The 27,017-nt window shown below is 41.1% G+C and overlaps 1 protein-coding gene across 1 annotated transcript in view; it reads right to left on the bottom strand.

The window, feature by feature from the left end:
* Positions 1-234: 234 nt before the first annotated feature.
* Positions 235-27,017, bottom strand: part of LOC309887132 (myosin-7-like) — a 49,015-nt gene continuing 22,232 nt past the window's right edge. The window contains exons 19-43 of the mRNA XM_082778609.1: positions 26,029-26,096; positions 24,248-24,335; positions 23,917-24,034; positions 23,558-23,681; positions 22,739-22,875; positions 22,077-22,332; positions 21,607-21,849; positions 20,821-20,997; positions 20,145-20,290; positions 19,498-19,588; positions 17,990-18,379; positions 16,556-16,682; positions 15,358-15,476; positions 14,688-14,884; positions 13,709-14,058; positions 12,828-12,952; positions 10,455-10,570; positions 8,158-8,350; positions 7,297-7,500; positions 6,162-6,287; positions 4,614-4,784; positions 4,011-4,115; positions 2,793-2,888; positions 2,158-2,295; positions 235-348 (exon numbers count right to left, since the gene is read on the bottom strand). Of these exons, the coding sequence (XP_082634735.1) occupies positions 331-348; positions 2,158-2,295; positions 2,793-2,888; positions 4,011-4,115; positions 4,614-4,784; positions 6,162-6,287; positions 7,297-7,500; positions 8,158-8,350; positions 10,455-10,570; positions 12,828-12,952; positions 13,709-14,058; positions 14,688-14,884; positions 15,358-15,476; positions 16,556-16,682; positions 17,990-18,379; positions 19,498-19,588; positions 20,145-20,290; positions 20,821-20,997; positions 21,607-21,849; positions 22,077-22,332; positions 22,739-22,875; positions 23,558-23,681; positions 23,917-24,034; positions 24,248-24,335; positions 26,029-26,096 (3,923 nt within the window). The 3' untranslated portion in view covers positions 235-330. The remainder of the gene's footprint in view (positions 349-2,157; positions 2,296-2,792; positions 2,889-4,010; positions 4,116-4,613; positions 4,785-6,161; positions 6,288-7,296; positions 7,501-8,157; positions 8,351-10,454; positions 10,571-12,827; positions 12,953-13,708; positions 14,059-14,687; positions 14,885-15,357; positions 15,477-16,555; positions 16,683-17,989; positions 18,380-19,497; positions 19,589-20,144; positions 20,291-20,820; positions 20,998-21,606; positions 21,850-22,076; positions 22,333-22,738; positions 22,876-23,557; positions 23,682-23,916; positions 24,035-24,247; positions 24,336-26,028; positions 26,097-27,017) is intronic.

The following is a 27,017-nucleotide window of genomic DNA, read 5'->3' as shown; positions in this document are numbered from 1 at the left end:
TGTGGGACTGTGAAACGTGACTGGATTTGCCCTTGGGTTTGATTTCATCATTTGCCCTTAGGTTTGATTTCATCTGCCAATTAGGATTTGTTCCAACATAATGAAGTGGGTTGTTGGCAGTGTGTAATCTTGTATTGATCCCTGGGGCTTGACAAAACAGAAATACATAGAAATGAATGTAATCCACTACAGAGTCTCTTTGGGTTTTCACTTGACATTTATTTCTGTAAGTGCTTTTTCTTTTTTTTTTTTTTTTTTTCCCATACACCTGCTTTTGGTTATGCCTGATTATATGAAACATCTTCTCATATTTGTCAGCTTGGACTGCACTTACTCCTCTTCATGAACCTGAAATGCAATTGAGAGAGATAGTACACAACTGTTAAAATTAAACTGTTACATTTAAACTGCTAGAAATTAAAATTACATTGTTGATTTTGAACTCTTTAACAGTTTAATTAAAATTAAACTTTTAAAAACTGTTCAAGTTTTACAGGGGGGTTTAGAGTTCAAGTTTACATGTAAACGACAGAAGTTTCTGTTAACTAACACTTCTGCTTCCTAGCATTGCCAGCTTGTGTCTGAAATACACTAACACTAAATAGATGTACCATATTGAATTTAGCCGTCATTTTGAGTCTTACTTCAGCTAAGAAGACAGGCTTCTTGTCCTTATGCTAAGATGTGCATCATCCCTTTGACAGCAGAGGATTTCTATAGAGCCCTCTTGCAATACATGATGTTGTTTGCTCTGAATGACACATCCTTTCAAAAGTATGAACATACTTTTGAACATACAAAAACATGAATAGCCGTAGTAGAGAAGGTATTTTTAGGGCTACGCTATTAAAAAAAAAAAAAAAAAAAAAGTCTTTCCAATGCCTTTCTCTTCCTAAAGGAGTTGTTGTTCACTGATTTTTGGGACAGTATTCGTTATCTGAACAAGTGCCCACTTCTCTATGACTTCTGCAGTTATGAGGCAGAAGGAGGTGCTAGGAAAATACAGGGAATGAACTACAGTCTACAAAGTACAATAAATGATTCTCATGATTTACCTATTTTAGTGTCTGAGTCTTGGGAAATTAGGAGTTTTTTTTTGGGGGGGAAGGAGGAGGTGGAAAAAAAATGAAGAAAAACATGGAAATTTTTCCTCTTAAAGCCTACAAAACTTCATGTGAGTTTCAGTTGCAGTACTGCTTCCATCACGTGCAAATGCACGAGACCAGATGTTCATCTAGTTTTAATGTAGATGGTGGAGCTACAGGAATTAATTTCAACTAGAGGTGATTTTTTAGTCCAATATAAAAGCAGAAATTTCCTCCCACAGAATTGTGGATAAAGTAGAGAGAAGGGATCAAGTGGTATGGAAATAGCTAAATGATTACAGAAAGGTTTCTTTTATGTCACTTGACTGTGGAGCTGTACCCCCATTAAACTTACCTGCTATTAAGTATGGGAGTTTACATTACATTTGTAAATGAAATAGATAAAGCAATGACCCAGCTCCTCTTTCTGTCTTTCCTACAAATAGCAGCACCAGTCTTCCTTGCTGAGGTTGCCATCAGGCAAGCATAGACAAGCAAGGGTTTGCTTTCAGTTCCAGACCACGTTCCTAGGCACCTTTTAGTTTCATCTGTATTACTCTACTACCATTCCGATCAAGTGCAAAACACCACATATATACTTCTAGTTACTAATTACTTCCCAGCATCCAAGTGACTAATGACTACTATTTTCATCAAGCTCTTCAATTCAATTTTTTGAAAGAGCACTCTTAAAGTATCTGGCAATCTGCTAGTGCAGTAATCCCCTGGCTTTATTACATAGGTAGAAACCTACATCAGACAGAGTGAGAGAGATGGAGCTTTTAAATATCCCATGTAAAAAGACAGTTTGGCAACTTCTGGATGCTGAGCGGAGAGGTTAAGTGACACCATCGAGAGAACAGAGATTTCATTTTGTATAAGCAACAAATTGCTGTCCTAAAGATTTACTGTAACATTAAAACAAAGGGTTGACTGAAACTAAAAAAAAATTAGTAAAAAACTATTTATTCTAGTCCATATTACTTGAGGAGATGCAACAAATCTTCCTGTATACAGAGCATGTGCCATCGTCATTAACCTGTCACATTTGCTCCATATGGTAGAACCATACCTTTTTCATGCCAATATCTCTCGACTTGCTCCTCAGCTTATTAACTTGAGATTCAGCTATTTCAGCCCTTTCTTCAGCATCATCCAGATCATGCTGCTGTTTTCTGTACTTGGAAAGGTACAGATTGGCTTGTGCTTCCTGGTGAGAGAAAATAGTACAGCCGATTTCCTCCAGTCCACGTGAAGCAAAGCCTTCCATTTCAAGCAGGACAGAAGTGCTCAACATGAATAACCAACACTTCTATGGGAACCACTAGACTCTTGGAGGGATGAGGGTTTTTGTTTGTTTAAGGGTTTGTTGTTTGCAGTGGCACTCTTCATTTCAAGTGAACGGGGAGGATTTCAACGTGTCTCCTGGGGGACTAGCCAGAAGAAAAGGTCTTTCCTGTTCCTCCCCTTCCCTCCACCCCCTGCAAATTACACTCCAATCTTAAGATAAAATGGAATACCTTAATGTAATCAACACAAATGCTATATACTATGTATATAAATACATTTATAAATAAAGAGTTTGTATAAATACAAATAGTAATACACACAAATTCGGTACTTGTACTAAAAACTTTTGCCGATTAAAGATTGTGGTCATAGGGTAACGAATTTCTCAGAGGAAAAAAGGCCTAAATAGTCACTTACAGCTTCCTCTGCTTGGTGCTTGTAACTCTTCACTTTTAGTTGTAGCTTATCAATCAGATCCTGCATCCGGGCCAGATTCTTCTTATCTTCTTCTGACTGTACCAAAACACCATCAGTTAGGTTAATAGTGTACAAAAGCATCTGTCAAATACTTATGGGTGACATATATATCATTTTACAAACGCGTAGTTTAAAATATGAACCAGCCATATTGTGATCAACCTGTGTGTAGATGAGAAAAAAAAATCTGTAAGCTGAAGATTTGTGAGGGCCTGCTTGCTGAGGACTAAGAATAGCCTCCCTATTTATATGTATGTAAATATTGAGATACATACACACACATATACATGTATGCACACACATGTGTACACACAGAGTTCCTTGCTTGGCAGGTGAGGACCTCTCGTCATTATAGAGAGCGTCATTACTGAGTGAAACAGACCAATGGGCAGGCCTAAAATACGTGTAATTTGCATATTTTAAATTTTTGTTGGGGGCAGGCATTTCTGGCAAAATGATCCAGGTTTAAGCTGTCACAGTCCACAAACAGAAGGACCTGCTAATTCTGTGTGCCTGCGCCGCAGCCCTGACTTCTAAGAAAACAACCTCTGCACACACAAGTCAGAGTAAGACAACATGTAGGATGCTAAGTAATACCCTAAAGCAGATGGTTACGATTATCTGCTCAGGATTCATGTTGAAAGCAAGGGAAACAGTGCTCTGCGATGAAGACCTTTTCAAAAGGCAAGCAGCAACAGCAGCTGTTAGTAAGCCTGCAGGAGGCTGAGACTACTACAGCAGTAGTAGTACTACACCCAGCAGTAGGTGACAGAGCCCTGGGACTGGGCAGCCCTATGCCGAGTGATGCACCAGAGTTAACTGACTCCTTATGGCTCTTTTTAGCAACACCAGCACAGCTGAGAGACATCTGAGCTCTTCCTTCTCTTGCAGTATGAATAGTCCTGTGAGCCTGCTCCATTTAGTACTGTGCTGAAACTGTCCAAATCCCAGCAATAGTAACCTAACACTGGTTACAATTCATCAGGCAAGATGATGGTAGCACTAGGAAGATGTTCCTCCCATCCCTAAAGCTTCCTGCAATGAGAAAGCTCTGGGTAATGCCCTCCTTCATCCTTCACTGAAACACTGAAACAAATTCAGTCCCGGACAGGGAGAAAACCTTTCTTTCCAGGGTGGTTACTACAGTCCTCGGCGTACCTGATAAGTCAGCTCTTTGATGCGCCTCTCAAACTTGCGGGCTCCTTTTTGGGCATCTGAATTGCGACGGAGTTCAGTCTCAAGTTCATTCTCCAGTTCACGAACCTGCAAAAAAGGAAAAAACCTTGCAATTATGCTACAAATATAAAGCAGAGGGTAACTTAGTTCACAGTTCAAGACATACTCATTTTCCTCAGCATCTTAATAGTGCTCAATGTGAGGAATAGATCAAAATGTAGCCTTTTCATTCTATTTTTTCATAAATGTATTTAAGCTGTGCCAGCAGCCAAAGGACCCACTCAGAACTAGATGCTCTATATACACGTGCAAAGGCCAAGCAGAGGGTTTTCCTAGTTGTAGATGTCTTGCCTTTTTTTTTTTTTTTTTTTTTTTTTTTTTTTTTTTTTTTTTAAATCAAGGGCTTGGTCATCTACTGTGCTACAACAGCTCACAGCTCACTATAACTGGATCTTGGAAGGGAAGGATGTGTCCAAGAGCTGCTCACCTGCATCTTTTGAACTTACCAGGCACCCCAAGGGCACCCACCCACTCCCAAGTCTGTAAAGCAGCAGGTAGCAGTCCATAGTTTGATCACAAACTTACCCTGGATTCCAGTTTCTGGATCTGTTTCTTGCCACCTTTCAGGGCTATTTGTTCTGCCTCATCCAATCGTTTCTGGAGATCTTTAATGGTTTGTTCCATGTTCTTCTTCATTCTCTCTAAGTGAGCACTAGTATCTTGCTCTTTTTTAAGCTCCTCAGCCATCATTGCTGCCTGAAAAAACAACCAAACTTTACAACACTTCTGTCAGTCTGCTGAATTATGTCTCAGAAAATAGTGATAAAAGATCCATGTTGGATAATCCACTACTTGGCTCATTGGCTATACCTAATGCTGCCAAGAATAGATTGTGTATGTTTATCTCTCCTGGACAGAGAGAATGCTTTTTCTTTTTTTTTTTTTTTTTTTTTTCTTTTTCCCCCCATATTCTAACACTGTGATTTAAGTCTTTGCTTGCTTGTATCCATGCTACACAATGTCCTCATTTATAATAGCTACAAGTAAACCTATGCCACTCACTGCAGGCATTTCACCCAGAACTTATGTAAAGTCTAATATTGGAATTTGGGACTCCTGAAAGGTAGTGAATTAAAAAAAATGGCAGACGAGTTTCCTGGCACAGCCATAGACAAAAGCTGCCTGAGCAGCTGTAACAGCACAGCAATTTCTGCAGTCTGTGCTGTGATAGGAAGCTCAGCTTCAGCATCTTACATATTCCCTGACCGTTCTCTAAGACTGGTAACAAGGGTGCCAATTAGCTCATGTCTGATCTGACATGTGTCCCTGCCTCCTAGAGCCATTTGCAGATTCTTGTATCCATCACTGAACATCCATCAGAAGACAGCAAGCACTGCAGTCCAGGCTGGAGCTGAATCAAGGACAGTCAGTGTCTTCTCTCTGGCAGGCAGTAACAGTACTGCCAGCTGAGAAGCAGTGAAGACCACGGTACAAGAATAGCTTCATCCAGGCACTCCAGACACAACTCACAGAAACATCCAGTTCTAGATTTTACTCTGTCTGCTGGTATGATGTGATATGTCAGCCAAACTCTACGTTACTCCAGGTCTGTGGGAAAAGAAACTATACTAGTCCAAAAATGTCATCTTCCTGACAGGAAGAATGCACTCACTGTCTCTTCTTGGGAACTTCATCCTCATGTTTTTCTAATAGATGCCTCATTTTGGATTTGGGAATTGTACTCCTCACAGCAGATTCTATGCACACCTGGTGACCTGTTAGTGCTCGTTCTGTCTGAAGTATATAATATATATAATAAGTATATAATATATATAATAAGTATATATAGTCCAGGTATATAATCCACCCAATTCAAAGGTGACGTGACCTGAGACTTTGGGGATCAGTGGAATCTGCATTCTCAGGGAAAGTAAGAATAAAAAAAGATCAAGCAGAAGTATTTCCTTTCTCTTAACCTCTAGTCTGTTTACTTTTGTAGTTTCATCACCTGCCTCCAGATAACTGTGGAGCACTTCAGATATATCAGGTTTGTAACAGGTGCTTCGGAAATGCTGGGTTGTCCTAAGACAGTGTGGTACTGAAACAAACTGAGCAAGGAATGAGGCTACTTACATCTGTGATTGCTTTCTTAGCTTTTTCCTCTGCATTTCGGCACTCCTGGATTGATTCCTCCACTTCATTCTGCATCTGGGAAATGTCACCTTCCAGCTTCTTCTTCTGATTGATTAGGCTTGTGTTCTTTATAATGTTTTTCACAAAAGAAACAGTGGAAAATTAGGAAAAATGATTATTTGAGACATAACTTTTCTAAATACCATAGCACACAAAGGCTTAATGATTTTTGCAGCCCCTGGATTACACAGAGCAATATTTAGGGAGGGAGGTCCACGTATGGGTTAAGGGTTGGCCTTTACTATGTCGCTTAGCTTCAGACTGAGGAAATATTACAAATACTTTCAATAACGTAAATATTCAAATTTCAATTCAGGCAAAATAATAAGCAAGAGGCTGAAACAGAAGCATGAATAAAGCAGTTCATCTTGGAAAAGTAATGATCCATTATCAGTTAGTCAATAAGGTGATTAAAACAAAAGTCCCACGTCAGACTGTTGAAGTATCACATGTGCTGAATATTACAAAATATTGCCAGCCTGTAGCTCATTTTCATCTCCTTCTGAATGTTGGTTGTTTGGTGAAGAGAAGATTGGGTTTTGCAGCAAAAGTGCTGGTGACTCAGGACATTTGCCTCCACAACCCTGTAAAAACAGCGGTGCCCATTGTGACCAAGTCCAAAGGGCTCTCTTAACGAAGACCTGACGTGGTAGAGCACGCTTTGCTGCTGTGCACAATGCACCTAGTGATCTTGAGGCATTGAAGTTTGCTTTGCTAAGTAATAACAGCACCTTGTGCAAACACTGCTGCTTTTCAAAGAAATACTTCCCTATCCCAGCCACAGCCTAATGAAAGCGGGAAGCTGGGTTTTTACAGCACCAAAGAAAGTAAGAAATAAAATTTATTCTTGTTATCTCCCATCCTTATATTTTCTGTGAACCGTTTAATGCAGTTGGTTGAGTCATCAGTTCCAGCTAATCTGACAGTAACGAGGTGGCATTCCTGCAGAGTGACTTATTTCCTCTACCATTTTCTACCTTGAAGGTGGGCAAGGAGTGTGTCTGCCTTATGACAGCAATGGACAAACAGTGTCAATGCTTAACAGGCAAGGCTGTTTAACCCAGAAAAAGCCAACCTGAGTATGCAGCAGGTTCACACGTTCGGTGGCTTCCAGCAGCTCATGCTCTGCCAGCTTCCTTGCCCGTTCAGTCTGGTCCAGCAAAGCCCTCAGCTCATCCAGCTCCGACTGGAGAAGATTGTTCCTCCTGTCAGAGACTGCCAGCTGTTCCTTCAGGTCTTCATTCACATGCCCTGAGTCATCCAGCTGCACCTGAAGTTCCTATAACAAAGCAGACAGGTTTTTACCAGTCCAAATGCATTTTGAGCCACTGTGCTTACATGAGAGGGCCACCTCTAGATGTTCAGTGCTTCTTTATTCGAGAAAGGCTTCCTCCAGACCGTAATCTGAATAGCTTTTGTGGTATGTGATGCAAGGAGGGAAAAACCTGATCTGCAATCTGTCAGAACTAGTGCTTCTGCCCGAGGCAGAACCAGCTTTGTAGCATGGGAGAGAGATGAGGCAGGCGATGACTTGAAAGGTCTCTTAGCAAGGCTCTTTAAACTACAACAACAAAAATTACTTACGTTGAAGCACATTAGAAAGCTGAATATATACACACAATCTGTACTGTGGCTAACTGACGCGCTCTCCACTTTTAAAGGCTTTGCAAGCTCACATGGAAATCAGATTTTCAGTACCTCATGCTGTAACTTTCTGCCCCAACGGGAAACTGTAGCCAGCAGGGGTTTTACACCTGGATCTCATCCCACTTGTATGCAAGTCTTGGAAGAGATCCACAGTTCAGTGTTCTCTCGTGTCAGAAGTGATCACTAAGGGCTTTTCCCGCATGTCCCTGAGAGTAGCTTCTCTTAATCACCATCACTGTTTTGCTGTGTGCTATGAAACCCAGCCTGGGACTGAGAGCTCTCAGAGTACCTTTATTTGTGTTTGCAGGACACGTGTTGACTTTGTTGCTTCTGCAGCATGCCTGTTGGCATGGCTGAGCTGGATTTCCATTTCATTGAGGTCCCCTTCCATCTTCTTCTTCAGCCGAATGGCCTCGTTTCTGCTCCGGGCTTCAGAATCAAGGGTGGACTGCAGTGAATCTATGGCGCGTTGCTGATTTCTCCTGGTATTGGAATAATGTAGAAGGGTCATTTAGAGTGAATGGACTCTGGGAAGTCCATTAATCTCTGGGAAGGAACACAGAACTACATGCAACAGTACTTCAACAGGTGTCTCGTTGCTAGAATCAGCAGTACGTTCCTGAATGACATACATAGCATGGGTTTCTAGTGCCTCATTGCCATCTACCTGTCTGCTGTGTTTCACACCCTCAGATAACTCCTGATCTGCAATAACCTATAATATTAATCTCCCTCATTTCCTTTGGCAATATTACAGCAAGGATTTCCCTTAAATCTCGCGTGAGCTCAAGCAAGTACAGCTTTGAACCTAGCAAGAAGCATTTCAAGCTTAGCTGTCACTTACCAAGGTATTTACCAAATCATTTACTTGGTTACTTTACATCTCGGCTTCTTTATGAAGGCATTATGGAATGAAATTAATCAAACTGATGGTAGGTAGCTATGTTCAAGCCAATCATTCTAGGCACCCTGTATATAGTAAATGACACTGGCAAGATCCAATTTATCACATCTTAAAGTAGATGTTGAAACGTACATTTCTTATGCTCAATTATGACAGGAGTATTGCAAGAATAGAAATCTGCATTACAGACATCTACAATTAGAAGAGATTGAGCCCACTGTAATTAACAGGCTGCTCCCCATGTGAAAGGCCATTTACTGTCTATGTAAGAGATGGCAAAACAGAGACAGGTGCATTATTTTCCTCTAACAATCTCAACAGAGAGGCTTAGAAAACAACAACAACAAAAAAAAAACTGCAATTCTAGGCTCTGAGTCCAGTAGTACAGGTTTTGCCTTCCTGCAACCAGAAAGAAACTCAAAACACCAAATATGACTCACACAGTGAATTTTCTTCTCACTGCCAGCTGAGCTTTTCTGATTGCATAGGATTTCTGGGAAATCACCAAGTCAACAAGGAAAACCTTGAGGGTGTTATTGCTTAGGCAAGACACTGAACTGTGCCCTGCATTCCCAGGAGACACCACAGCTTGCCTGCTGAGCACTCTAAGCAGTCTAGAAGCAAAACATGCATGCGGCTGAGGCAGAAACACTAATTAGAATAGCCTGTTGGGATTTCTGTAATCCAGACATCTGCAGGACATCAGAAAATAGCACCAAAATCTTGTTTGTTTTTCTGAAGCAATTAACATGTTAATGCTTGTATCTGTTCTAGCCAAAGTGGACCTTTGGCCTCCCCTTTCCCTGGCCTTTACACTTCTAGCAAATAATGATGTGTTTCTTGGACTAATAACACTACAGCACGAAGTGGTTCAAGACCAGAGTTTCCTGAAGGACTGCACACACATTGCTAAAAATCTGACCCAGGATCAGTGTAACTCTGCAGACTAGAGATTGTGCTGCAGGGAGGAGGGGAGCGACAAAAGACATCATCCCTCTGCCATCTAATTGCTTTCCGTTTTTCCTGTTCATCCCTTTCACCTGCAAACTCCTTTCCTTCTATATTGACACTTCCTGTACCTCTGCAAGTCTCAGGGGTTACCCAAATGATGTACAGGTAACTGCAAGCTCCTCACATCCTCCCACAATCGGTGTAGCCATGACTGCATAAATTGACTGAATGCAGAGGTAAAGATTGCCTTTAGCCAACACCAGTTTGAGCACCACTGATTTTGCCTGTGGTTCCCCCCTTGGGAGGCACTCATCCTAGGGGATGGGAAGGAGGCAGCAGACTAGCTAGACATACTTGGCTCCATGCTGTAAACATGTAGGGTTTGCAGCTCATGGTCGTGTCCATGACTTTGGCTGTGCCAGCCAGCTGTTTACTGGTTGCTTTGTGATGTGTCTGACGGGCTTACGTGTACACTGGCAGAACCTGGACTGACAGGAATATCTGAAGCAAGGAGAGGTAGTAGGTAGGACTAGTAAAGTAAAGAAAGGTAGTAGGATTACCCTGTGGCAAATAACCAGAGCTGCCTTCGTTCCTGATAGTGAGTATCAGCTTTTGCTGGTGTGTTTACCTGTGTTTTGTTTGACTAGCTTGGGTCTTGAGAATATTTCTGACCTTTTGAGATTTTCCCCTTAAAAATAAGAATTTAAAAATTATTTGTCTCTACACGGTACCTCATATTTTCCATTTCTTCATCCTTTTCTGTAAGTTTCCTTTCAAAATCAGCCTTAAGCTGAGAAAGTTCAAGCTGAAAACGAAGGGTCTTACTTTCTTCATGTTCCAAAGCTCCCTGAAACAGAAAACACCAAGAGCTTGCAATTGCACCAATGATCCCTTCATGCTTTTCTCACTGCTCCCAGTAGCACAATTCCTTCCCTGCTCCTCTCTCTAAGCAAGGACATGAGCAAAACAACACATTTATCTGCCTTCTAATGCAAGCTGGCAGCTGGAAAATTGAGCAGCAAGCTCGAGTACAAATTGTCAAATAGTCCATGGCTCACAAAAAGATACATTATGCCTTGCCTGTATGGTTTTGATACCAACAAATGCATTCCCCTGGCACCCCAATACAGACACTCTCTGGAAATTCATGGGCTTGCAAGCAATAAGGAGAGGCTAAAGCCAGACTGGTGTTGGAAAGTTGAAGGGGTCCACACTCCTTCCAGCTCATAAGGACTTCTCCAAATCATAGAGTGTTGAAAGCCTCCCAGGTATACAATCTTGTTATGCCAAATGACTTTAAGGAAAGAAATAGCAGACATCAGCTCTGTATGAAAATACAAAACTACTCTGTCCCCTTTTTCCAGTTAACATGAAGGAAGCTGTGGAACAAGGCAGGTTTATCCCAACATCTTTGTTCTTACATCATCTCTCATGTATGGAGGTCAAAAACTGCACTGAGAGCAGCCTGCAGTTATCTAACAGGGCCTCAGACTCCCAGGTCTTGCCATTGCAACTCAGTGCTGCTCTCAAACAGGGAAGGAAAGCAGAAGGAACACCACATATTTTGGAAATGCTCTCAGAAGGGTAAAATTGCACTGGCTTAGCTGTGTTTCCCTTAAGAGATGATGGAAACAGAATGGGGTTTCTGATGGCAAAGCTGTTCAAAATCCTTCCTAATCCGTGGACACCGTGCAGCAGCTGCAGGTCACTCAGATGCAGGTTTCATGCCAAGGAACCACCCCACGTTAACAGCACACAGAAGTACCACATTACCAGTGGTGACTGCCAGAAACTCAAACTCACAAGGGAGGGAGGAAGTCAGCATTACGCCATTGCTTTCACAATTAAAATGAGATACATCATCACTTTACTTTCATTAGCCAATAATTTCACTGAGCTTTAGGAAGCCATTCCACACGGTTCAGGAAAGTAAAGTATGCCCCTGAGATCCCCCAAGAACTGGATGTATTCTTTGGTGTGAGAAAAGCTCAGTGACAGAGCATGTAATCACTCTTCACATCTCAGAGCTGTGGAAGCGAGATGTGCTATTTCCTCTGCTCTTATCACCAGACCTGCTTGGTTGGCTGTGAAATCCCTGCAAACTGTAAAGCGTCCTGTAACAGACAAAAGAAGTTGCACGATATTTGAGGTATTAACAGATCCCTGTCACCGCATGATGTTTACTTTAGCATACGCTATGCAGAGAACAATTCAAATGAAATGCAGCCCTCACTAACAATCCTGTGCTGTGTTGCTTCTAGCCAGCAACACCTACACCCCTTCCTAGCTCTGCCATGCACCAAACTTCCAAAAAACCTGACAACCCGTCTTTCTAAGTGAATCGTCAGGATCGTCAGCCGGCCTGTTCCATGTTGTTGGTTTGTTTCTGGAAACAGGGATGGGGTGTCCCTCTTGGTACATGTATACTTGTCACTATATAAATGAACACAGTGATGTTAAGTGTCTATTAAACTCCTGTGGGAGACAAAGATTTTCTAGATGGCCTGTTTTCATCTCATATCTGAGCCTGGTACCACTTCTGTTTTTGTTTATTTGTTTGTTTGTTTTTTGTTTTGTTTTGTTTGTTTGTTTTGTTCTGTTTTTTGTTTCTGCAGGCAGCAGTATCTAACACACTAAGACCTTAGAGTATTTCAAGTTATCAGGAGGTTTGTTTTCTTATGCTCAAAGACGGGAAGTGGTGAATTTGCTGATTGAAATCTAGACACTAGAAGTATCTGATAAAATATTGTAAAGCCATGGTTCCCAGCAATTTCTATTTCGTGAAAGACTGGAATATTCCATGCTAGACTGTCAGAACATGGGCAGAGGATATCTGAGCTTTCTGAAAGAAAAGAAAAAACAACCACAGAAAAACCTACAACACACCTCCTTTGACATGGCCTCCATTTGATGATCTTAGAGGTGAAATCTCCAAAAGTCACCAGTCACTTTTGAAAGCTATGGCTAGGAAATCCCAGGGGAACTGGGTGCAAGGAAGTTACACTTGCTATCAACACATTCACAGTGTTGCTGACAGAATCAAAAAGGAAGGAGTTTCATGACAAAGGCACCCTTTCCTCTTGCTTTGAGCTCTCTTTCCTTACCTCTGCTTCTTCCAGAGCCAGCTGAACTTCTGACTTTTCTTGTTCAACCTGTTTCTTGATTTTTTCTATTTCGTGAAGGCTCTTGTTTCCTTCACTAATCTGGTTGGTCAGATCAGAAATCTCCTCTGAAACAAGAAAAAGGTCGGAGGCATTTATTTTCAGTCTGCGTGTCCCAGACATAACGCAACTCAGGGAGTGAGAATACAGGATCTGTGCCTCAGACTACTACTTCAAAGGCTCATCAGACACCTTGGGTTACAAGGTGTACATCAGACATCTTGGGTTCAGCTTCCTTTTACAGCAGCTGTTTTTACCCAATTTACTTGAAGGCACAGACTTTGTCATAAATGCTTTTTGAAGTGGTTTAGTTTTATCTGTGATTGGCAGGCTAGCAACATCGTGCTCTGCTCTAGGAGCTATCTAGGCTTCATCTGTTGCACCTTTGCTATCTTTCTTGTTCCTGAGACTGGCACCTCTGCCAGTGGTGGGCTCATTTCCCCTGCCCCTCACACTGATAGGAATGATGAGAAAAGCACTGGGGACAACTAGAAATTTTCTTTCAGTGACATGAAGTTCTCCATTGGTTTATCAAGTGTGGATTGTACTGTCAGTAAAAAGCTACAGACTTTTAAGAGCATTTCTTCTCCTTTGTAATGAGGATTATCATTCTAAACAAAACTGTAGGCAACATTAGATTACACAGACCTAATCAATCCTCCGGCCACACCATTTTCTACACTTAAACCCCCTGTTGCCAGCATCAGTCAGTATCTTTAAACACACCTGAAAGCTATTCCCAAGGACGTGAGAAATGCCTTTCCCTACAACTGTCCTCCCTGCTGTGGCACTCACACCAGGCATGGGGCCTGAATGAAACCTACCTTGGAGATTCTTGTTTTCCCGTTTCAGTGTCTCCAGGTGGTCCAGTGTCTCTTCATAGGCATTCTTCAGCTTGAAGAGCTCGGTGCTGAGGCTACGGGCCTCCTTTTGAGAAGCCTCCAGCTCAGCCTGTGACTCTTCGTACTTTTGCTTCCAGTCATTGATGATCTTGTCAAACCCACGCTGCTTCTTGTCCAGGGAGGCAGCTGCTGAATTGGCCTTTTCCAGGTCGATCATCATGTCTTCCAGCTCATTCTGCAGCCTGTGCTTTGTCTTTTCCAGAGAAGAGCACTTGGCATTGGCAGCCTCAATTGCTTCCTCAGCTTCTTGCAGGCGGGCAGCAAGTTTCTTCCTGCCAGGTGGGGAGAGACAGTAAAATGACTGAGTAACCACTGCCATGCTATCCAGAAAAAAACTGATGCCAAATCAGCATCTCAGTAATTCAGTTTCCAAAAGGAAAGTGTGAAGGAAAAATAAATAGAAATCAAGCCTCTAGAGAGAAGGGTCTATGACAGGCAAAGAATAGCATCTAAATTGTGAATGCTGAGAAGCGGCAGATAATTTTGTGCATGCGTGTATATGTGTGCGAATGTTTGAAATTGAACTTTTGACCTCTCAAACAGAAGCCTGCCATTATTTGCTAGCTGTAACCAGTAAGTGCTGATTGTAAATTTTGATAAAACCTGGTCTAAGTCGAAGTTTCACATACTGAATTCTATAACTAAAAGAGATGACCACTGATAAGGATTGGTTCATGCCTTGGGGCTTTTGTTCATAGACTAGACTGGGAAAATAGGGTTTGGTAGTCACAGCAGCAAGAAGAGGTCCTGGAAATAAAGGAAGGGTCCCCAAAAGAATACAACAAAGATGCCACATGGAGAAAATGTACTGGAAGTGGGGGAAGATCCTGCATATTGGAGACATGCAGACGCTACAGTCCTCCCAGTTGAGGGGCAGATGAAACCCATAGTACCCACTTACTTGGCATCTTCCAGCTCCTCAGTTCTCTGTATGGCATCAGTCTCATACTTTGTTCTCCACTGTGCCACTTCTGCATTTCCCTTAGAGAGAGCCCGCTGCAGCTCCGCCTTGGCTTCTTGCTCCTCCTCATACTGCTCCCGCAAGAGATCACAGTCATGCCTGGCTGCTTGCAGGGCATGAGCCAGGGCATTTTTGGACTGCAGAAATAGAAAGGTCAAAGCATTGGACGGGTACCTACTGAAAAACCCAAATAAACATACTCTAGAAATTCAAATGGAGACAGAAGTCTGTTTCTTTTTTGCCTCTGGCCTTGACAGTCCTGATCAAGTCAAGTCAAGAAATACTAGAGGTCATCCCTACTGATGACATTCTGGGCAAACCATCAAAACGGAGGATACCTCTGGAGAAACAGAAAAATTTTTAAGATGCAAGATTTAAGATTTTGGGTATACTATCAGATAAGTTTCATTTGCCAGTTATGGGCACCAGATATTTTCCAAAACTCTTCTCCTTTGACTTACTTGTGTCAGGGGCAGGAACATATATCCTTAAAATTACCAGGAAGTATTCTCACTCCTATGTGTCATTTCAGCTTTTATCCAGGGTACAAACAAGCACGAGTAGTTTTTCCCTTTCCAACTCAATGAATGGGACAACATCAAAGCATTACCTTAGTTTCCTCTTCTAGCTGTCTCCTAAGTTCTTCAATCTGCTGGGTAAATGATGTTTTTCCCCTGGACAGCTGACTTATCAGTGACTCCTTCTCTTCAAGCTGTCTTACAAATTCACCTGTCACAGAATTTGACCAAGAAAGGGTAAAAACAGGAAGTGACACACTCCTAGCCAGAGCCAAAAATCAAAGTCTGACTTGTCCAATTCTGCAGAGGAAAAGAACTAACAATGATTGTGGCTAACCTTTTGTGAAGTGTCTTTCGAACTTGTAACCACCAAGATACTTCACTTTCTTCTCTCTCTTTTTTCTTCTTTTTTTTTTTTTTTTAATAGTTATTATTTGTAGTGCCATTACTTTGATTCATGATTGTTAGTTCATCTCATGGATCAGGCTAGATTGATTCTTACTTTCACATGCAATTGTAGCTGGTTTTGCTTACATATTTTCTTCACTATTTTGCTTTTCTACAGACTGCTTTTCAGTTGGCTCCAAAGTATCCTAATGTCCTCACAACTGCCAGCATACAGAACACGGAGATACATAAGGAAAACTATTTATCATGAGAAGGGCACCATTGCAGGGTGGAAATTGCAGCCTTATAGGAGTACATAGAACTAACAAGATAACTGACAGAAAATGAAATACATGTCTTTGAAAATACATGGAAAGTTAATATAGCAGAACAGTGATAACTGATGAGGATGATGAGATTAAATGGTTCTCTAGTTAAAAACATAGCACACACTTGGAGGATATGTCTGAGTGGATCCAAGTATCTTTTAGGTTGCAATGCCTGAGGTTATGCTGAGGAAGGCAGTATCCACACAGACAACAACAGTGCACCAACTTCCTCATCTTCCCTCTAGCTTTGCAGGATAGATGCACATGTCATTGTTTATGAAACTGGATATTTAGCCAACATATCCATTTCAGCTCATGAGGTGGTAGCACAGCATGCTGGTACCTACAGTTATAGCTTAGTTTTAAAAGCCAGTCCAAGGCAGGGTCTCTTCTATCAAGCTTATGCAAATACTGAAGACAGGAAAATTGGAAGATACAAAGCTACAGCTCCATTCAGCAGTCCTAATCCAACCAGTTCCAGTACAAGTGCTACTGCACAATACTCCTCTCTAATGTAGCCGCCTGATATACTGAATCCCAGTATCTGGGCTGAACACTCATGTGCCACACATACCATTCTCACTCTGGAGCTTTGCCTTCTGAGTAGTGAGGTCGTTCATGAGGCGAGTCATTTCATCCAGCTTAGTTTTTGTCTCATTCAGATGATCTTCATAAGTGCGACAAAGTTTTTCTGCATTTGCCTAAGCAGGAAAAAGCAGGAAGCAGGAGAAAAGACACACAAAGCTGTAGCTTCCAAGTAACTATTTGGAAGCTGTAGCCTTCCAAATCTGTGTGTGTGTGTGTGTGTATGCATCCCTTTCAGAGAAATGTCAGATAACAAAGACCCAAATATCACTTTCAGCAGCAGCATACAAGGAGCAATAAGGCAGAGGTTAAGGCTTGAATAAAGAATTTGGGATTTGGCTCAGATATAAGAGTGACCAAGAAGAAATGATCCTGCTCATCATCATGCATGTGTAGTTAATGTTTTTCAAGATACAGTTCATGAACAGCAAAGGTTACAGAGGGACAAATGACATCCCTTGTTCTTAGCAAACTTCTCATAAGTATCTCTTAAAGCTCTTCAATAAAACAGATCAAAGTCTTGCCACTGTTTTGAAGACAGGGACACTGGAACTGAAAGAGGAAAACCTGCTTTGGCATCTTGGAGGACAGCAGCAAAGCAGGAAATAGGAGCCCTGTGTCTGCAGCCCCAGTCAGGGCTCTCCCCACCAGACCATACCACATTCATTTTCCCTTAACTGCATTCTGAAATAACGCACCAGAGTAAAAAGACTTTGCAAGACCTTCAAAAGCAATCACATGCCTATGAAGTTCAGTCATAAGCCTCATCATAATTGCTAGATGGGAATATCACCTCCAATGAAAACTGCTTTACTGATTCTATTTAATTGCCATTTATCATAAATTGAGGCTGATGACAGCCTTCTAACACTCAGAATAATGAAATCTCTTTTTTTCAGTTGCACAGAAAGGACTCTTTAGAGTGCCCTGAAAGCTACCGAGCTCAGGAAGCAAAATGGGAACTCATCCATAGAAGGTCAAAATAGAGAACTGTCACAAAGCTTTTGTTTTATGCTCCTTGTTAACATGACTCAAAACAGTGAGCCAGGAACAGGATCTGGGGGTACTGTGCTTGGGATGGGAATCTAACCTTGGATGGCATCACACCAGTTATCATCAGCCTGGTGGAGCACAATTAAAGTGACACAGTTTTGTGCTCTGAAATATATGATTAACCAATATGTCTGGGATGGGGGATGCACTATATATTAGACAGGTCCTCTCAATTGCTGTCTCATCTCTAAGGTAAGGAGGGTTATACCACCAGCTGAGGAAAGTGTGATACTATGCGCACATGCACCACCATATCGCAAGAAACCACTTTGTGAAAACACCCCAGTCCTACCAGGTGTCCTAGGAAACCTTCAGACCAGCCTTGGCTACGCATGACCACTGTAGGTTTGAAAAGCCTCAAGATGCTTACTTTTCCCTTCACCATCTGCTCCATGTTGGATGACAGATCATCCACCTCCATCTTCAGCTCACTTTTCTCCTTTTCCAGTTTCTGCTTGACCCGCTGGAGGTTGTCCAGTTGTTCCCCCATCTCAGCCACACTGTCTGCATGCTTCTTCCTCAGAGTGGCAGCCGTGGCTTCATAATGCAGCGTGGCCTCCTCAAGGTCCCGACGCAGCTTCAGGAACTCAGCCTCACGTTTCTTGTTCATCTCCAGCTGGGCAGCAGTGGCTCCCCCAGCCTCCTCAAGTCGCTCACTTAATTCCTCCAGTTCTCGGGCCAAATCTGATCTCTGCTTTTCCACCTTGGCTCGAGCAGCTCTCTCTGCTTCCAATTCCTCTTCCAGTTCTTCTATACGAGCCTATCAAAAAGACAGGAGTGCCTTTGGGTTACCCTCCATGATGATTCCTATCAGGGAAACTTGAGGCACCTTGCAAATACTTAAGCCTTCTGACAGCCCACACTTCACAACAGAGATGCAAGCAGAGCAGTTAAGGACTTCCCAAGTTGTGCCAATAAATTGGATCTTGAGCTAGAGTAAGGATGATGAGTTACATCTTTCTCATAGTAGATTGCTCTACAAGCTCTACAGTTTGCTATACAAGCTTTAGTTCAAGACACTGAAGTACACTGACCTTGTATTCTGTCATGTACTTTACAGTTAGGTCAAGTACAGCAGTGTGAGTTTTTTTTATAGTAGGAGGGAGGAATAGCAATTAATTGCAGTTGAAGGGGAGTGTAAGAGTTCTCTTTACTTCCACTGTAAGAGTGAGGATTTTGAATATAGCAGTGAGACAAACTGTATGTATAATGAGTACTCATTGGGGGTAATCTTTATCAAAAAACAGTTGTTTTGATGAACATATGCTTCACATTCAAGTTACCTGAATGTTCTTTATTTATAAAACATCAGAGCTGATATTTTGGGTCAAGACATTTAATTTGGACTGTGCTGGTTGCCTTTGGCCTTCTAATTTCTGTTGAAAATTTTCCGAGCATTTGAGCCCTTATCCTAAATTTCAAATCCATGGCTATTCACTGCTGAATCCTCCACAGCATCCCCACAACCATCCTCAGGTTCACTGTTCAGAGCTTAAAACACATTACCAAAACCTTTCTGTCTATCCTGAAACCACTAGCATTCTGTAGTCATAAGTCCTGATACTGGGAAAGAACCACTATGGAGAGAGCATTGTAAGGGGAAAAGGTATTAATATGGGCTGCTACAGAGTTACAGCACTTGCTGTCTCAAAGCTGAGCTGCAGCTTGCTGTGAAAATCTCTGCAAAGCATTTCAGTAAGGCATAAAAATCACAGACTCGCTGAATGGTTTGGGTTGGCAAGGACCGTAAAGATCACCTAGTTTCAACCCCTTGCCACAGGCAGGGACACCTTCCAGTAGACCAGGTTGCCCAGGGCCTCATCCAGCCTGGCCTTGGAGAGACTCATCCTAAGATAGATGAGAAAGAACCACACTGACCTGAAGCTCCTTGATCTTCTTCTGCAGCTGCATTACTATAGCTTGCTCATCTTCTATCTTGGAATTCAGCTGGCTCATTTCAAATTCTTTCCTGCCAAGGAAAGGAAAATCCTACTGTGACAGTTTTCCCCATAATTCAAATAAAGTTAGGCTTATGCAATTTTTAGAGTTGTTCAATAAAACTCCTAATGCATCTAAAAACGAAAACAATCATGTATTGCCATGTGCATGAAAACACATCCTTCTCTGAGCAGTTGTTTCCAAGTCAAGACTCTGCAATAACTTGTGAAATTACATTTCTTGTTCTTTTGGTCATACAAAGTAGTATTATTTTCTTACTCAATGAAAAAAATATCCCTAACCAAGCCAGGTCTTTCAACAGTACTGTCATAGTTACTTAGAATGGACAACTTTTTAGAGGCTTCCTTCAGTTTTATCTGCTAATATGATGATAAGGGTAATCATCTATAATGTTTCAGGCATACTGTATGCGAGTAATAATGATATTCCCCTCCCTCCTTGGTTATACACTCTCTGTCATGGAAATTCTATTTAGCCACCATCAGAGCAGAATGACACACCCGAAGTCTCTAAATGGCAGTAGTAACTGTGTTGCTTTACTTTGTATAAAAGAAATAGTCTCTTACTTCTTCAGCTTTTCTTCCATCTGCAACTTATCATTCTCCAAGTCCATGACACTCTCTTGGGTCAGCTTCAAATCCCCTTCTAGTTTGCGTTTTGCCCTTTCCAGATCCATCCTCACCTTCTTCTCTTGTTCAAGTGAGCCCTCAAGCTTTAGGTACAATGTCACTTATTAAATATATTCAACACAGATTGTTTCCAACAGTCATTTGCATGCTAAACCCATCTTTGTGCAGAGCTCTAGCAATAGTTGAATCAGAAGTACTTAAGTATAAGCATCTGATCTTATGTTTTCTTGGTTTCTAGCAGCCAGTAGACATATGGGATAAATAAACATAGTGTAAGGATTAGTCCATGCTTTACGTTTGTGTGAGCATTATAGTTCTCTTGGTAGCAAAGCTCTGCTTGACTGCATGCCAGTTACAATGCAAATGCACACTGAGTGTGGATTTTCCCTTCTACTGTATTCCTTTCAGAGGTGTGGCTACACAGTAAAGTATTTATAGCGTTGCTGTAATTTTACTTTTTGCAAGGTGCAACAAGGACTGCATTTATAAATCCTTGATTGTTTCTGAAAGAACAGGAATACATTGCAAAGCTCTGTGACATTTCAGACACATGAAAATTGTTAAGTGGTAGACAAAACAAGCCTTCAGAAAAGTGAAGGCAGAGCCAGCTTACATCATCCACTTGCTGTTCCAGTTTCACTTTAGCTTTGCTCAGTGTGTTGACTTTGTCCTCCTCTGCTTGTAGGTCATCCAGAACTTGCTGGTGAGCTTCCTGCAAAGACTTCTTCTCCTTAGTAAGTTTGCTGATGTTCTCATCAAGAGTTGCCATTTCCTCTGTCAGATTTTTGACCTGTGGAAGAGAGGACGGTTAATTTATAAGACTCTTAAGCAAGGGATTATCACAACCAGGCTCAGATGACTGTCTATACTGAATTTGTATGGAGGAAGACAGTGGGAAGAAAGGGATGTCTTCCCCTGACTCCTTGTGGGGTTTTGAATGAAATTGTCATCAAGGGAGCCAGTATGTGCCAATTCTTGTTATGGACATTTTTATTTCAAATACATTCAGGTTTGTTTTTTTTTTTTCAGTGTCACTCTCACTGTGACAAAATCCAGCTCCTGGTTCTTTCTGGGAGAATTAAGAGATGAGTTTTACAGGCCCTCAGAGGAAGAGCTGGAAGAACTCATGGTTTCAGCAGAAAATTGTTTGCTTAAACACACCAAAACTAGACGTAATTCTTTAGCAGTGTTGGAGCAAAACCCACTTCTGAAAAAGAGAAACTAAGGCTCAGACTTAACACTTTTTCCCTCATAAGTCTGAATGGCTCTGTATATATTGGCCCTTTAGTGTGGCCTTTGTAACAGGCAGTGTAAAGTTGTCAAGTATACCGGTAGCTCTTGTGAAAAAGGTTATCTTTGCCTGACCTCTTCTGAAAACATGACAAAGTTCTAAAGGTACCTTATTTTCAGTAGCATGTTTCTCTTTCTCAACTTTTGCAAGAGTTATTTCAAGATCATCAATATCTTTCTTGAGTTCAGAGCACTCATCTTCCAATTTTCTCTTCTTGGAAGTCAGCTCAGAATTCATCTCTTCCTCATCCTCAACCCGCTCCGTCAGCTCTTTGACTTTGGCCTCCAGCTGAATCTTGGATTTAATCAACAAGTCGCATCGTTCCTCAGCATCTGCCAGAGTGTCTTGCTCCTGGTGAGAAAGGAAGAGGACAAGTGGTCATTGCCTCAGTTATCACCTACTCTGTATTCACAGAGACTGACCCAATGTTACAGAGCAGTTTCTATCTGCTCTAAATTTTTGGCAAGACTGACAAGACCAACAACTTATTTTAGTTGAATCACACTAACACACTGGTCTGTAAGCTTTTGAACTTGAAAGTACATCTAATGAACATACAAATATACATCCCTACTCACAGCTTGGAGCTGTAGAAGCAAGTCATTTTTTTCCTGAACTAAAGAGACTTGCTTTTCTTCAAGTTCTTTTCTCCTGGCTTCAGATTTTTCCAGAGCCTCCTTCAGTTTCAAGAACTCTTCCTTCATATTGGCCATCTCTTTTTCAGTTTCTGCAGACTTCAGAAGAGGTTTAATCTTAAAGAAAAGCTTCATCCAGGGCCAATTCTTTACAGCCATAAATGCACGGATATTCCACTGAATTACAAGAAGGGCATCCCTGTTTTAGGAAGAAAACACAATCCCCTAATGGTTATCCTGAATTGAGAAAATTATAATTCCTCCCCCCCCCCCCCCCCCCCCCCACACACACACACACACAATTCCCAGTTAGTTTTATGGCTCTGCTCCCAGTAATACTGGGAACTTATTTCAGGTCCTAACATATGCAAGATACTTTCTCCACAGTTCTTGATTTTCAGAGATGTGAAAAATTTTCCAAATCTGATTTTTGTCAGAGCTGCGGGCAGCAATATACAGTCGTTATTATTGTTATCAGACATGTAAGTTAAACCTTTAATTCAGGACTAGCTATAGCTTTAGGAACTGTAAAAAGGCCTCCACTCAACATATATTTAAATGGCAATGACTATTATATGCTAAGATTGAAAGGGGTGACTTCATACCTGCGCTCCACTATCTTCTGGAACTCAATACGCATCAGTCTGCCACGTGCCCTTGCTTGGATCATCGTTAAGATCTTTGCAAGTCTCTCATCCCTCATTTCTTCTAGATGGCCCAACAGACCAGCCTTGAAGAACACCTGGTACATGCACAGATGACATTTGACCATAGTGAACATATTTTTTCCAGAGTACACCAACAATTACACAGACTTTGTTTTAATTGTTCAGAAGAATGGTAACTATATTGGCACATTTATAAAGCAAAAGAAAATAGAGGGCTAAATACTACCTGCATCAGGAACTGCATTGCACAGTTCCACAACTGCTTTAAAACTGGCTCTCATCTCCCCAGTTTTGAATAGGCCAAACCATTTTTTCATCATCCTACACAGTATCTGTTGGATGTAGCAGGTTCAAAGCAGGTCAGCTGAACCTCAACTCCCAGTTCTCAGGTCTCTGCTGAATGGGATTATGTCATAATTGCAAATGGCTTCATTTAAAAAGCTGTAGCTGATCTTGCAGTCCATATATGCTTGAGCTTATCTATGCTATAGTAAACTACTGTTATATTGATAGGCATGGAGCATCAGCTGCTCTTCTGTTTGCTTGCTGTGTTGCTGTTTGTGGGAGCTTAAGCTGGAGAAATAAAATTTCCCTAGCATACCTTAAAAGTTATTATAGGTTTGCTGCCATATTGCTGGTTTCTTGTATTATCAATTTTTCATTAACTGGCACCACCAGAGATTGTATAATATTCTATTCTGACAATCAGATCCATCCTTTCTCTCTAAATATTAATTGATAATATTTTCTGGTTACCTTGGTGTGTCCAAAACGATATTGGTTATGGTCAATATCTAAAGATGCCAGCAGTTTTTCAGCAGCTTTTCTGCTATCGACAAACTTATCCTCTGGGATTGCACCCGGATTCAGAATGCGGTACCTGTTAACAACAGATAAGCAATGAATAGGACTGGCAAAAAAATGACCTAGACTAATTTCCTACTTTTCATCTACAGGCACCAGGCAAAAGTAGAATTCTGCCTTCTATGTTCAAGCAAACTAGATAGAAAATAAACTTGAATCAAATAAAATACCTCAAATAAAAATGACAGGACATGCTTTGCTTATTTTGGCTGATAGGATAAGGACAGGAGACAACACAGCTCTGTCATTACCTTTGTTTAAAGTCTGCGTAAAGCACCCTGTTTGGGAAACCCTTACGGCAAATGCGGATACCTTCCAGGACACCATTACACCGGAGCTGGTGCAAGACAAGGAAAGCATCCATTTCACCTACGGGGGAAAAACAAAAGAGAATGTTTCCATATGGCTTAATCTTCATTTCACAGTGGGAAATGAAAAATGGGAGGTGTCATCTGAGAGGGCAACACCATGGGAAAAAGTGAATAACACAGGTCGTACAGAAATATGTTCTGGAGGCTTGTAAGTACCGGAATGACAGTGTTTGAGTATACTAAAATTTTAAGACAGCTGTGCTTTTCTTACCTGGTGTTTTGGATTCATTGGGGATAATGCATCGTACAAAGTGAGGGGCTGTAGATTTTAGGTTAGTCATCAGCTTATTCAAATTTTCCTGGAACAGACATGACAAAACACAATTAGCTTTAATGGTCTTGTGGAATTCCAATCGCTTATTTCTCTAGTTTGTTAGTTAAGTTTATTAAGGTCATCTACGTAGTTCCTAGTAAGATTATAAACTTAAAAATCATTAAAAAGAAATGATTTCAAATAAATCAAACTAGAAATTAACTTCTTTATAGGAATCCACATCAGTTTTAGCAAAATCTTAAGAAGATTTGTGTTTTACTTACAGCCCCAGAACTGTCAGATGCAACATGAATAGCCAGCAAGATGCAATATCATCCCGCAGAACATTTTTGCATTTTTTTCTCTTACACTATCTACAAGGCATACTCTTCATGTAATGGTACATGAAAATGGAAGATCCTCAATAAAACATGTTACATTGATGACTACCTTCATTAACACATCACTGATGTTAAACCCTGGTTTTTCATCAAATATTATGGTGACACTAACCATCAGGACTCTCTCTTCACACTGTACTGTCTGATGACAGTTTTCACACCATCCTGTTTAACCAGTGACTTCATACCTTCCGCTAGGAGTACTAAGTTCCTTTCACCTGAAGAGACTGATTTGAACTGCATTTTTGCCTAGTCACTTCACCCTTCCCATCTGTGCCTTGTAAAAGCTAGGCTTTTGTCCTCGTGGCCAAACATTTTCCCTTTATTAATCTTAGACATCTTTCAGGCAGGCAGCAACCTAGCTCAGAAGAAGCCAAGCATTCAGTGCCTGCCAGTGATCTCCAGGCTCTAGGGAAGGTGTTTTGTCTAGTATCCAGAAAATAGAGAAGATTAGAGGTGAAATATAATGTAATCAGGGCAGGCTGTTAAAGCTGAAAATTTCTCCTGTGCGAGTCAGGATGATAAATGAGACAACCTGAGCCAGCTCCTTAGCAGCTCCTTGTGCTCTGGAAAATGGGCCTCTATTATTGGACTATTAAATTGCTGTCTGCAAATACATCCTTCAGATATCTTTACATTTCTTCAGCTGGCAAGATATGTCTCTCTGTTTCCTGTGATTTCACTTCATGAGGAGTAACATCTAACAAAATAAAATACATGTCTAAGGGGAAACCCCTATCAACTTCCCCACCTGATGCTAGCTTACATTACGTCTTCCTCAATATAACGCATAAAAAAAGCCAAAAAAAAACACAACCAAACCAAAAACCCACAAGAAAACAAAAACACACTAATGGTAAATTACAAGCCCATTTTTTCCCCAGAGATGATCCTGATGTCAGCTTCCACCAGGAATGCATTCCAGTGAGGGAATTACAAAGGAAAAAAGAGGTTATACTCCGCTCCTTTCAACAACTTTTGTTTTCTACAATTGCTCTTATCCTAGGATCCCATTAGAAGCAGTAACAAAGCAGGGAGTAGCAAATGACTTGTAATCAGTTCCAGTTCCAAAGACTTGCATGAAGCTACAAGCCATGAAATAAATGATACTTGCTAAAGTAGAATTAAAAATGATTTACCTCCTGCATGCTCAAATAAAAGAAAACATCACAGCCCCTCACACATACAGTTTTAATAACTTTGACAGGGTCAATAACCTAGGCTTGGAATCAAATTCTGATATCGGATTTCAGTTTCCTTTGTCCATTATAGTCATTAACATCCTTCTTCAAAGCATTGTCTCAACACTAACCATCAGGTGTGGTGATGTAAACAAACCTTGTGTAATGAGGACACAGTTTGAAAAGAAGCACCTTTCTTCCGTTTCTTTTCTCCACCCTGGTCAGCTAAGGAAAAAAGAAAAAAAGAGTAAAAATCACACCATGTATCTCAGTAAGGGGTGCAGGCTGTGGCACGGGAAACAGACAAACCATAGATGACTTGATGGCTGTGATCATTCAAATATTATACAAAAAAACCTTCTGAATGTCGAGTGTTATATATCACAAGTTTGCAGCTTACTGTCCACATTCAGGATTTTTGTCAAAGACCATTGCTTTCTGCATTGCATTTTCATTTCAGATCTGGACAGCATCACTTGTTACACAGAAAGTCCATAAATATGAATAAGGCAGAAAAAGTAACTTTAACAACACAGAGTAGCTTGTATTTCACTAAAATGCCTAAGGTGAGATGACACAGAAAGAGAAAAAGCTAAAGAAAGAAATGCTTAGGCAGAATTTGTACTGCTCATTGTACTGTACAGACCTGATTCTCATGTCAGCTAATGAGACACTGAACTCATGCAAGTTACATTTGGCCAGAATAAATAGAAATAAATATTTATTTTGTAATTTTAGATACAGTAGCTTGGCATCCCCTGAATTTTGCTTAAAGCTTCAGAGTTGAAATCTCTTGAAGAAATGATAATTTTTGACATGACCTTTATGAAGTTTCACAACTCATGAGCAAAGCATGACCCAAAAATATACAGAAATTTCTGAATTTCTACAGTTTGTAAATACTGGACCATTAGATCATTTCCAGGAGGTCTGACATTCTGTCACCTGACAACAGTCAATGTAAAAGGTGAGGTGAACAGTACAATCTGTTTGATGCAATTGTCGAAATCCTCTCCCCCTTCTGAAAGGGACACTGCTAAGACTGGAAGAGGCTAATCTGGGCAGGCTGTTCTTTTCTCCTGACACTGAAGAAAAGCAAAGTAGCATTCTGACAGACAGGACTATCCACAGGCAAGTAGGCAGCTA

The sequence above is a fragment of the Aythya marila genome (assembly GCF_965140915.1).
Source record: "Aythya marila genome assembly, chromosome: 1".
NCBI lineage: Eukaryota > Metazoa > Chordata > Aves > Anseriformes > Anatidae > Aythya > Aythya marila.
The sequence above is the reverse complement of the archived record's forward strand: the minus strand, read 5'-3'. Positions and strand labels throughout refer to the sequence as shown.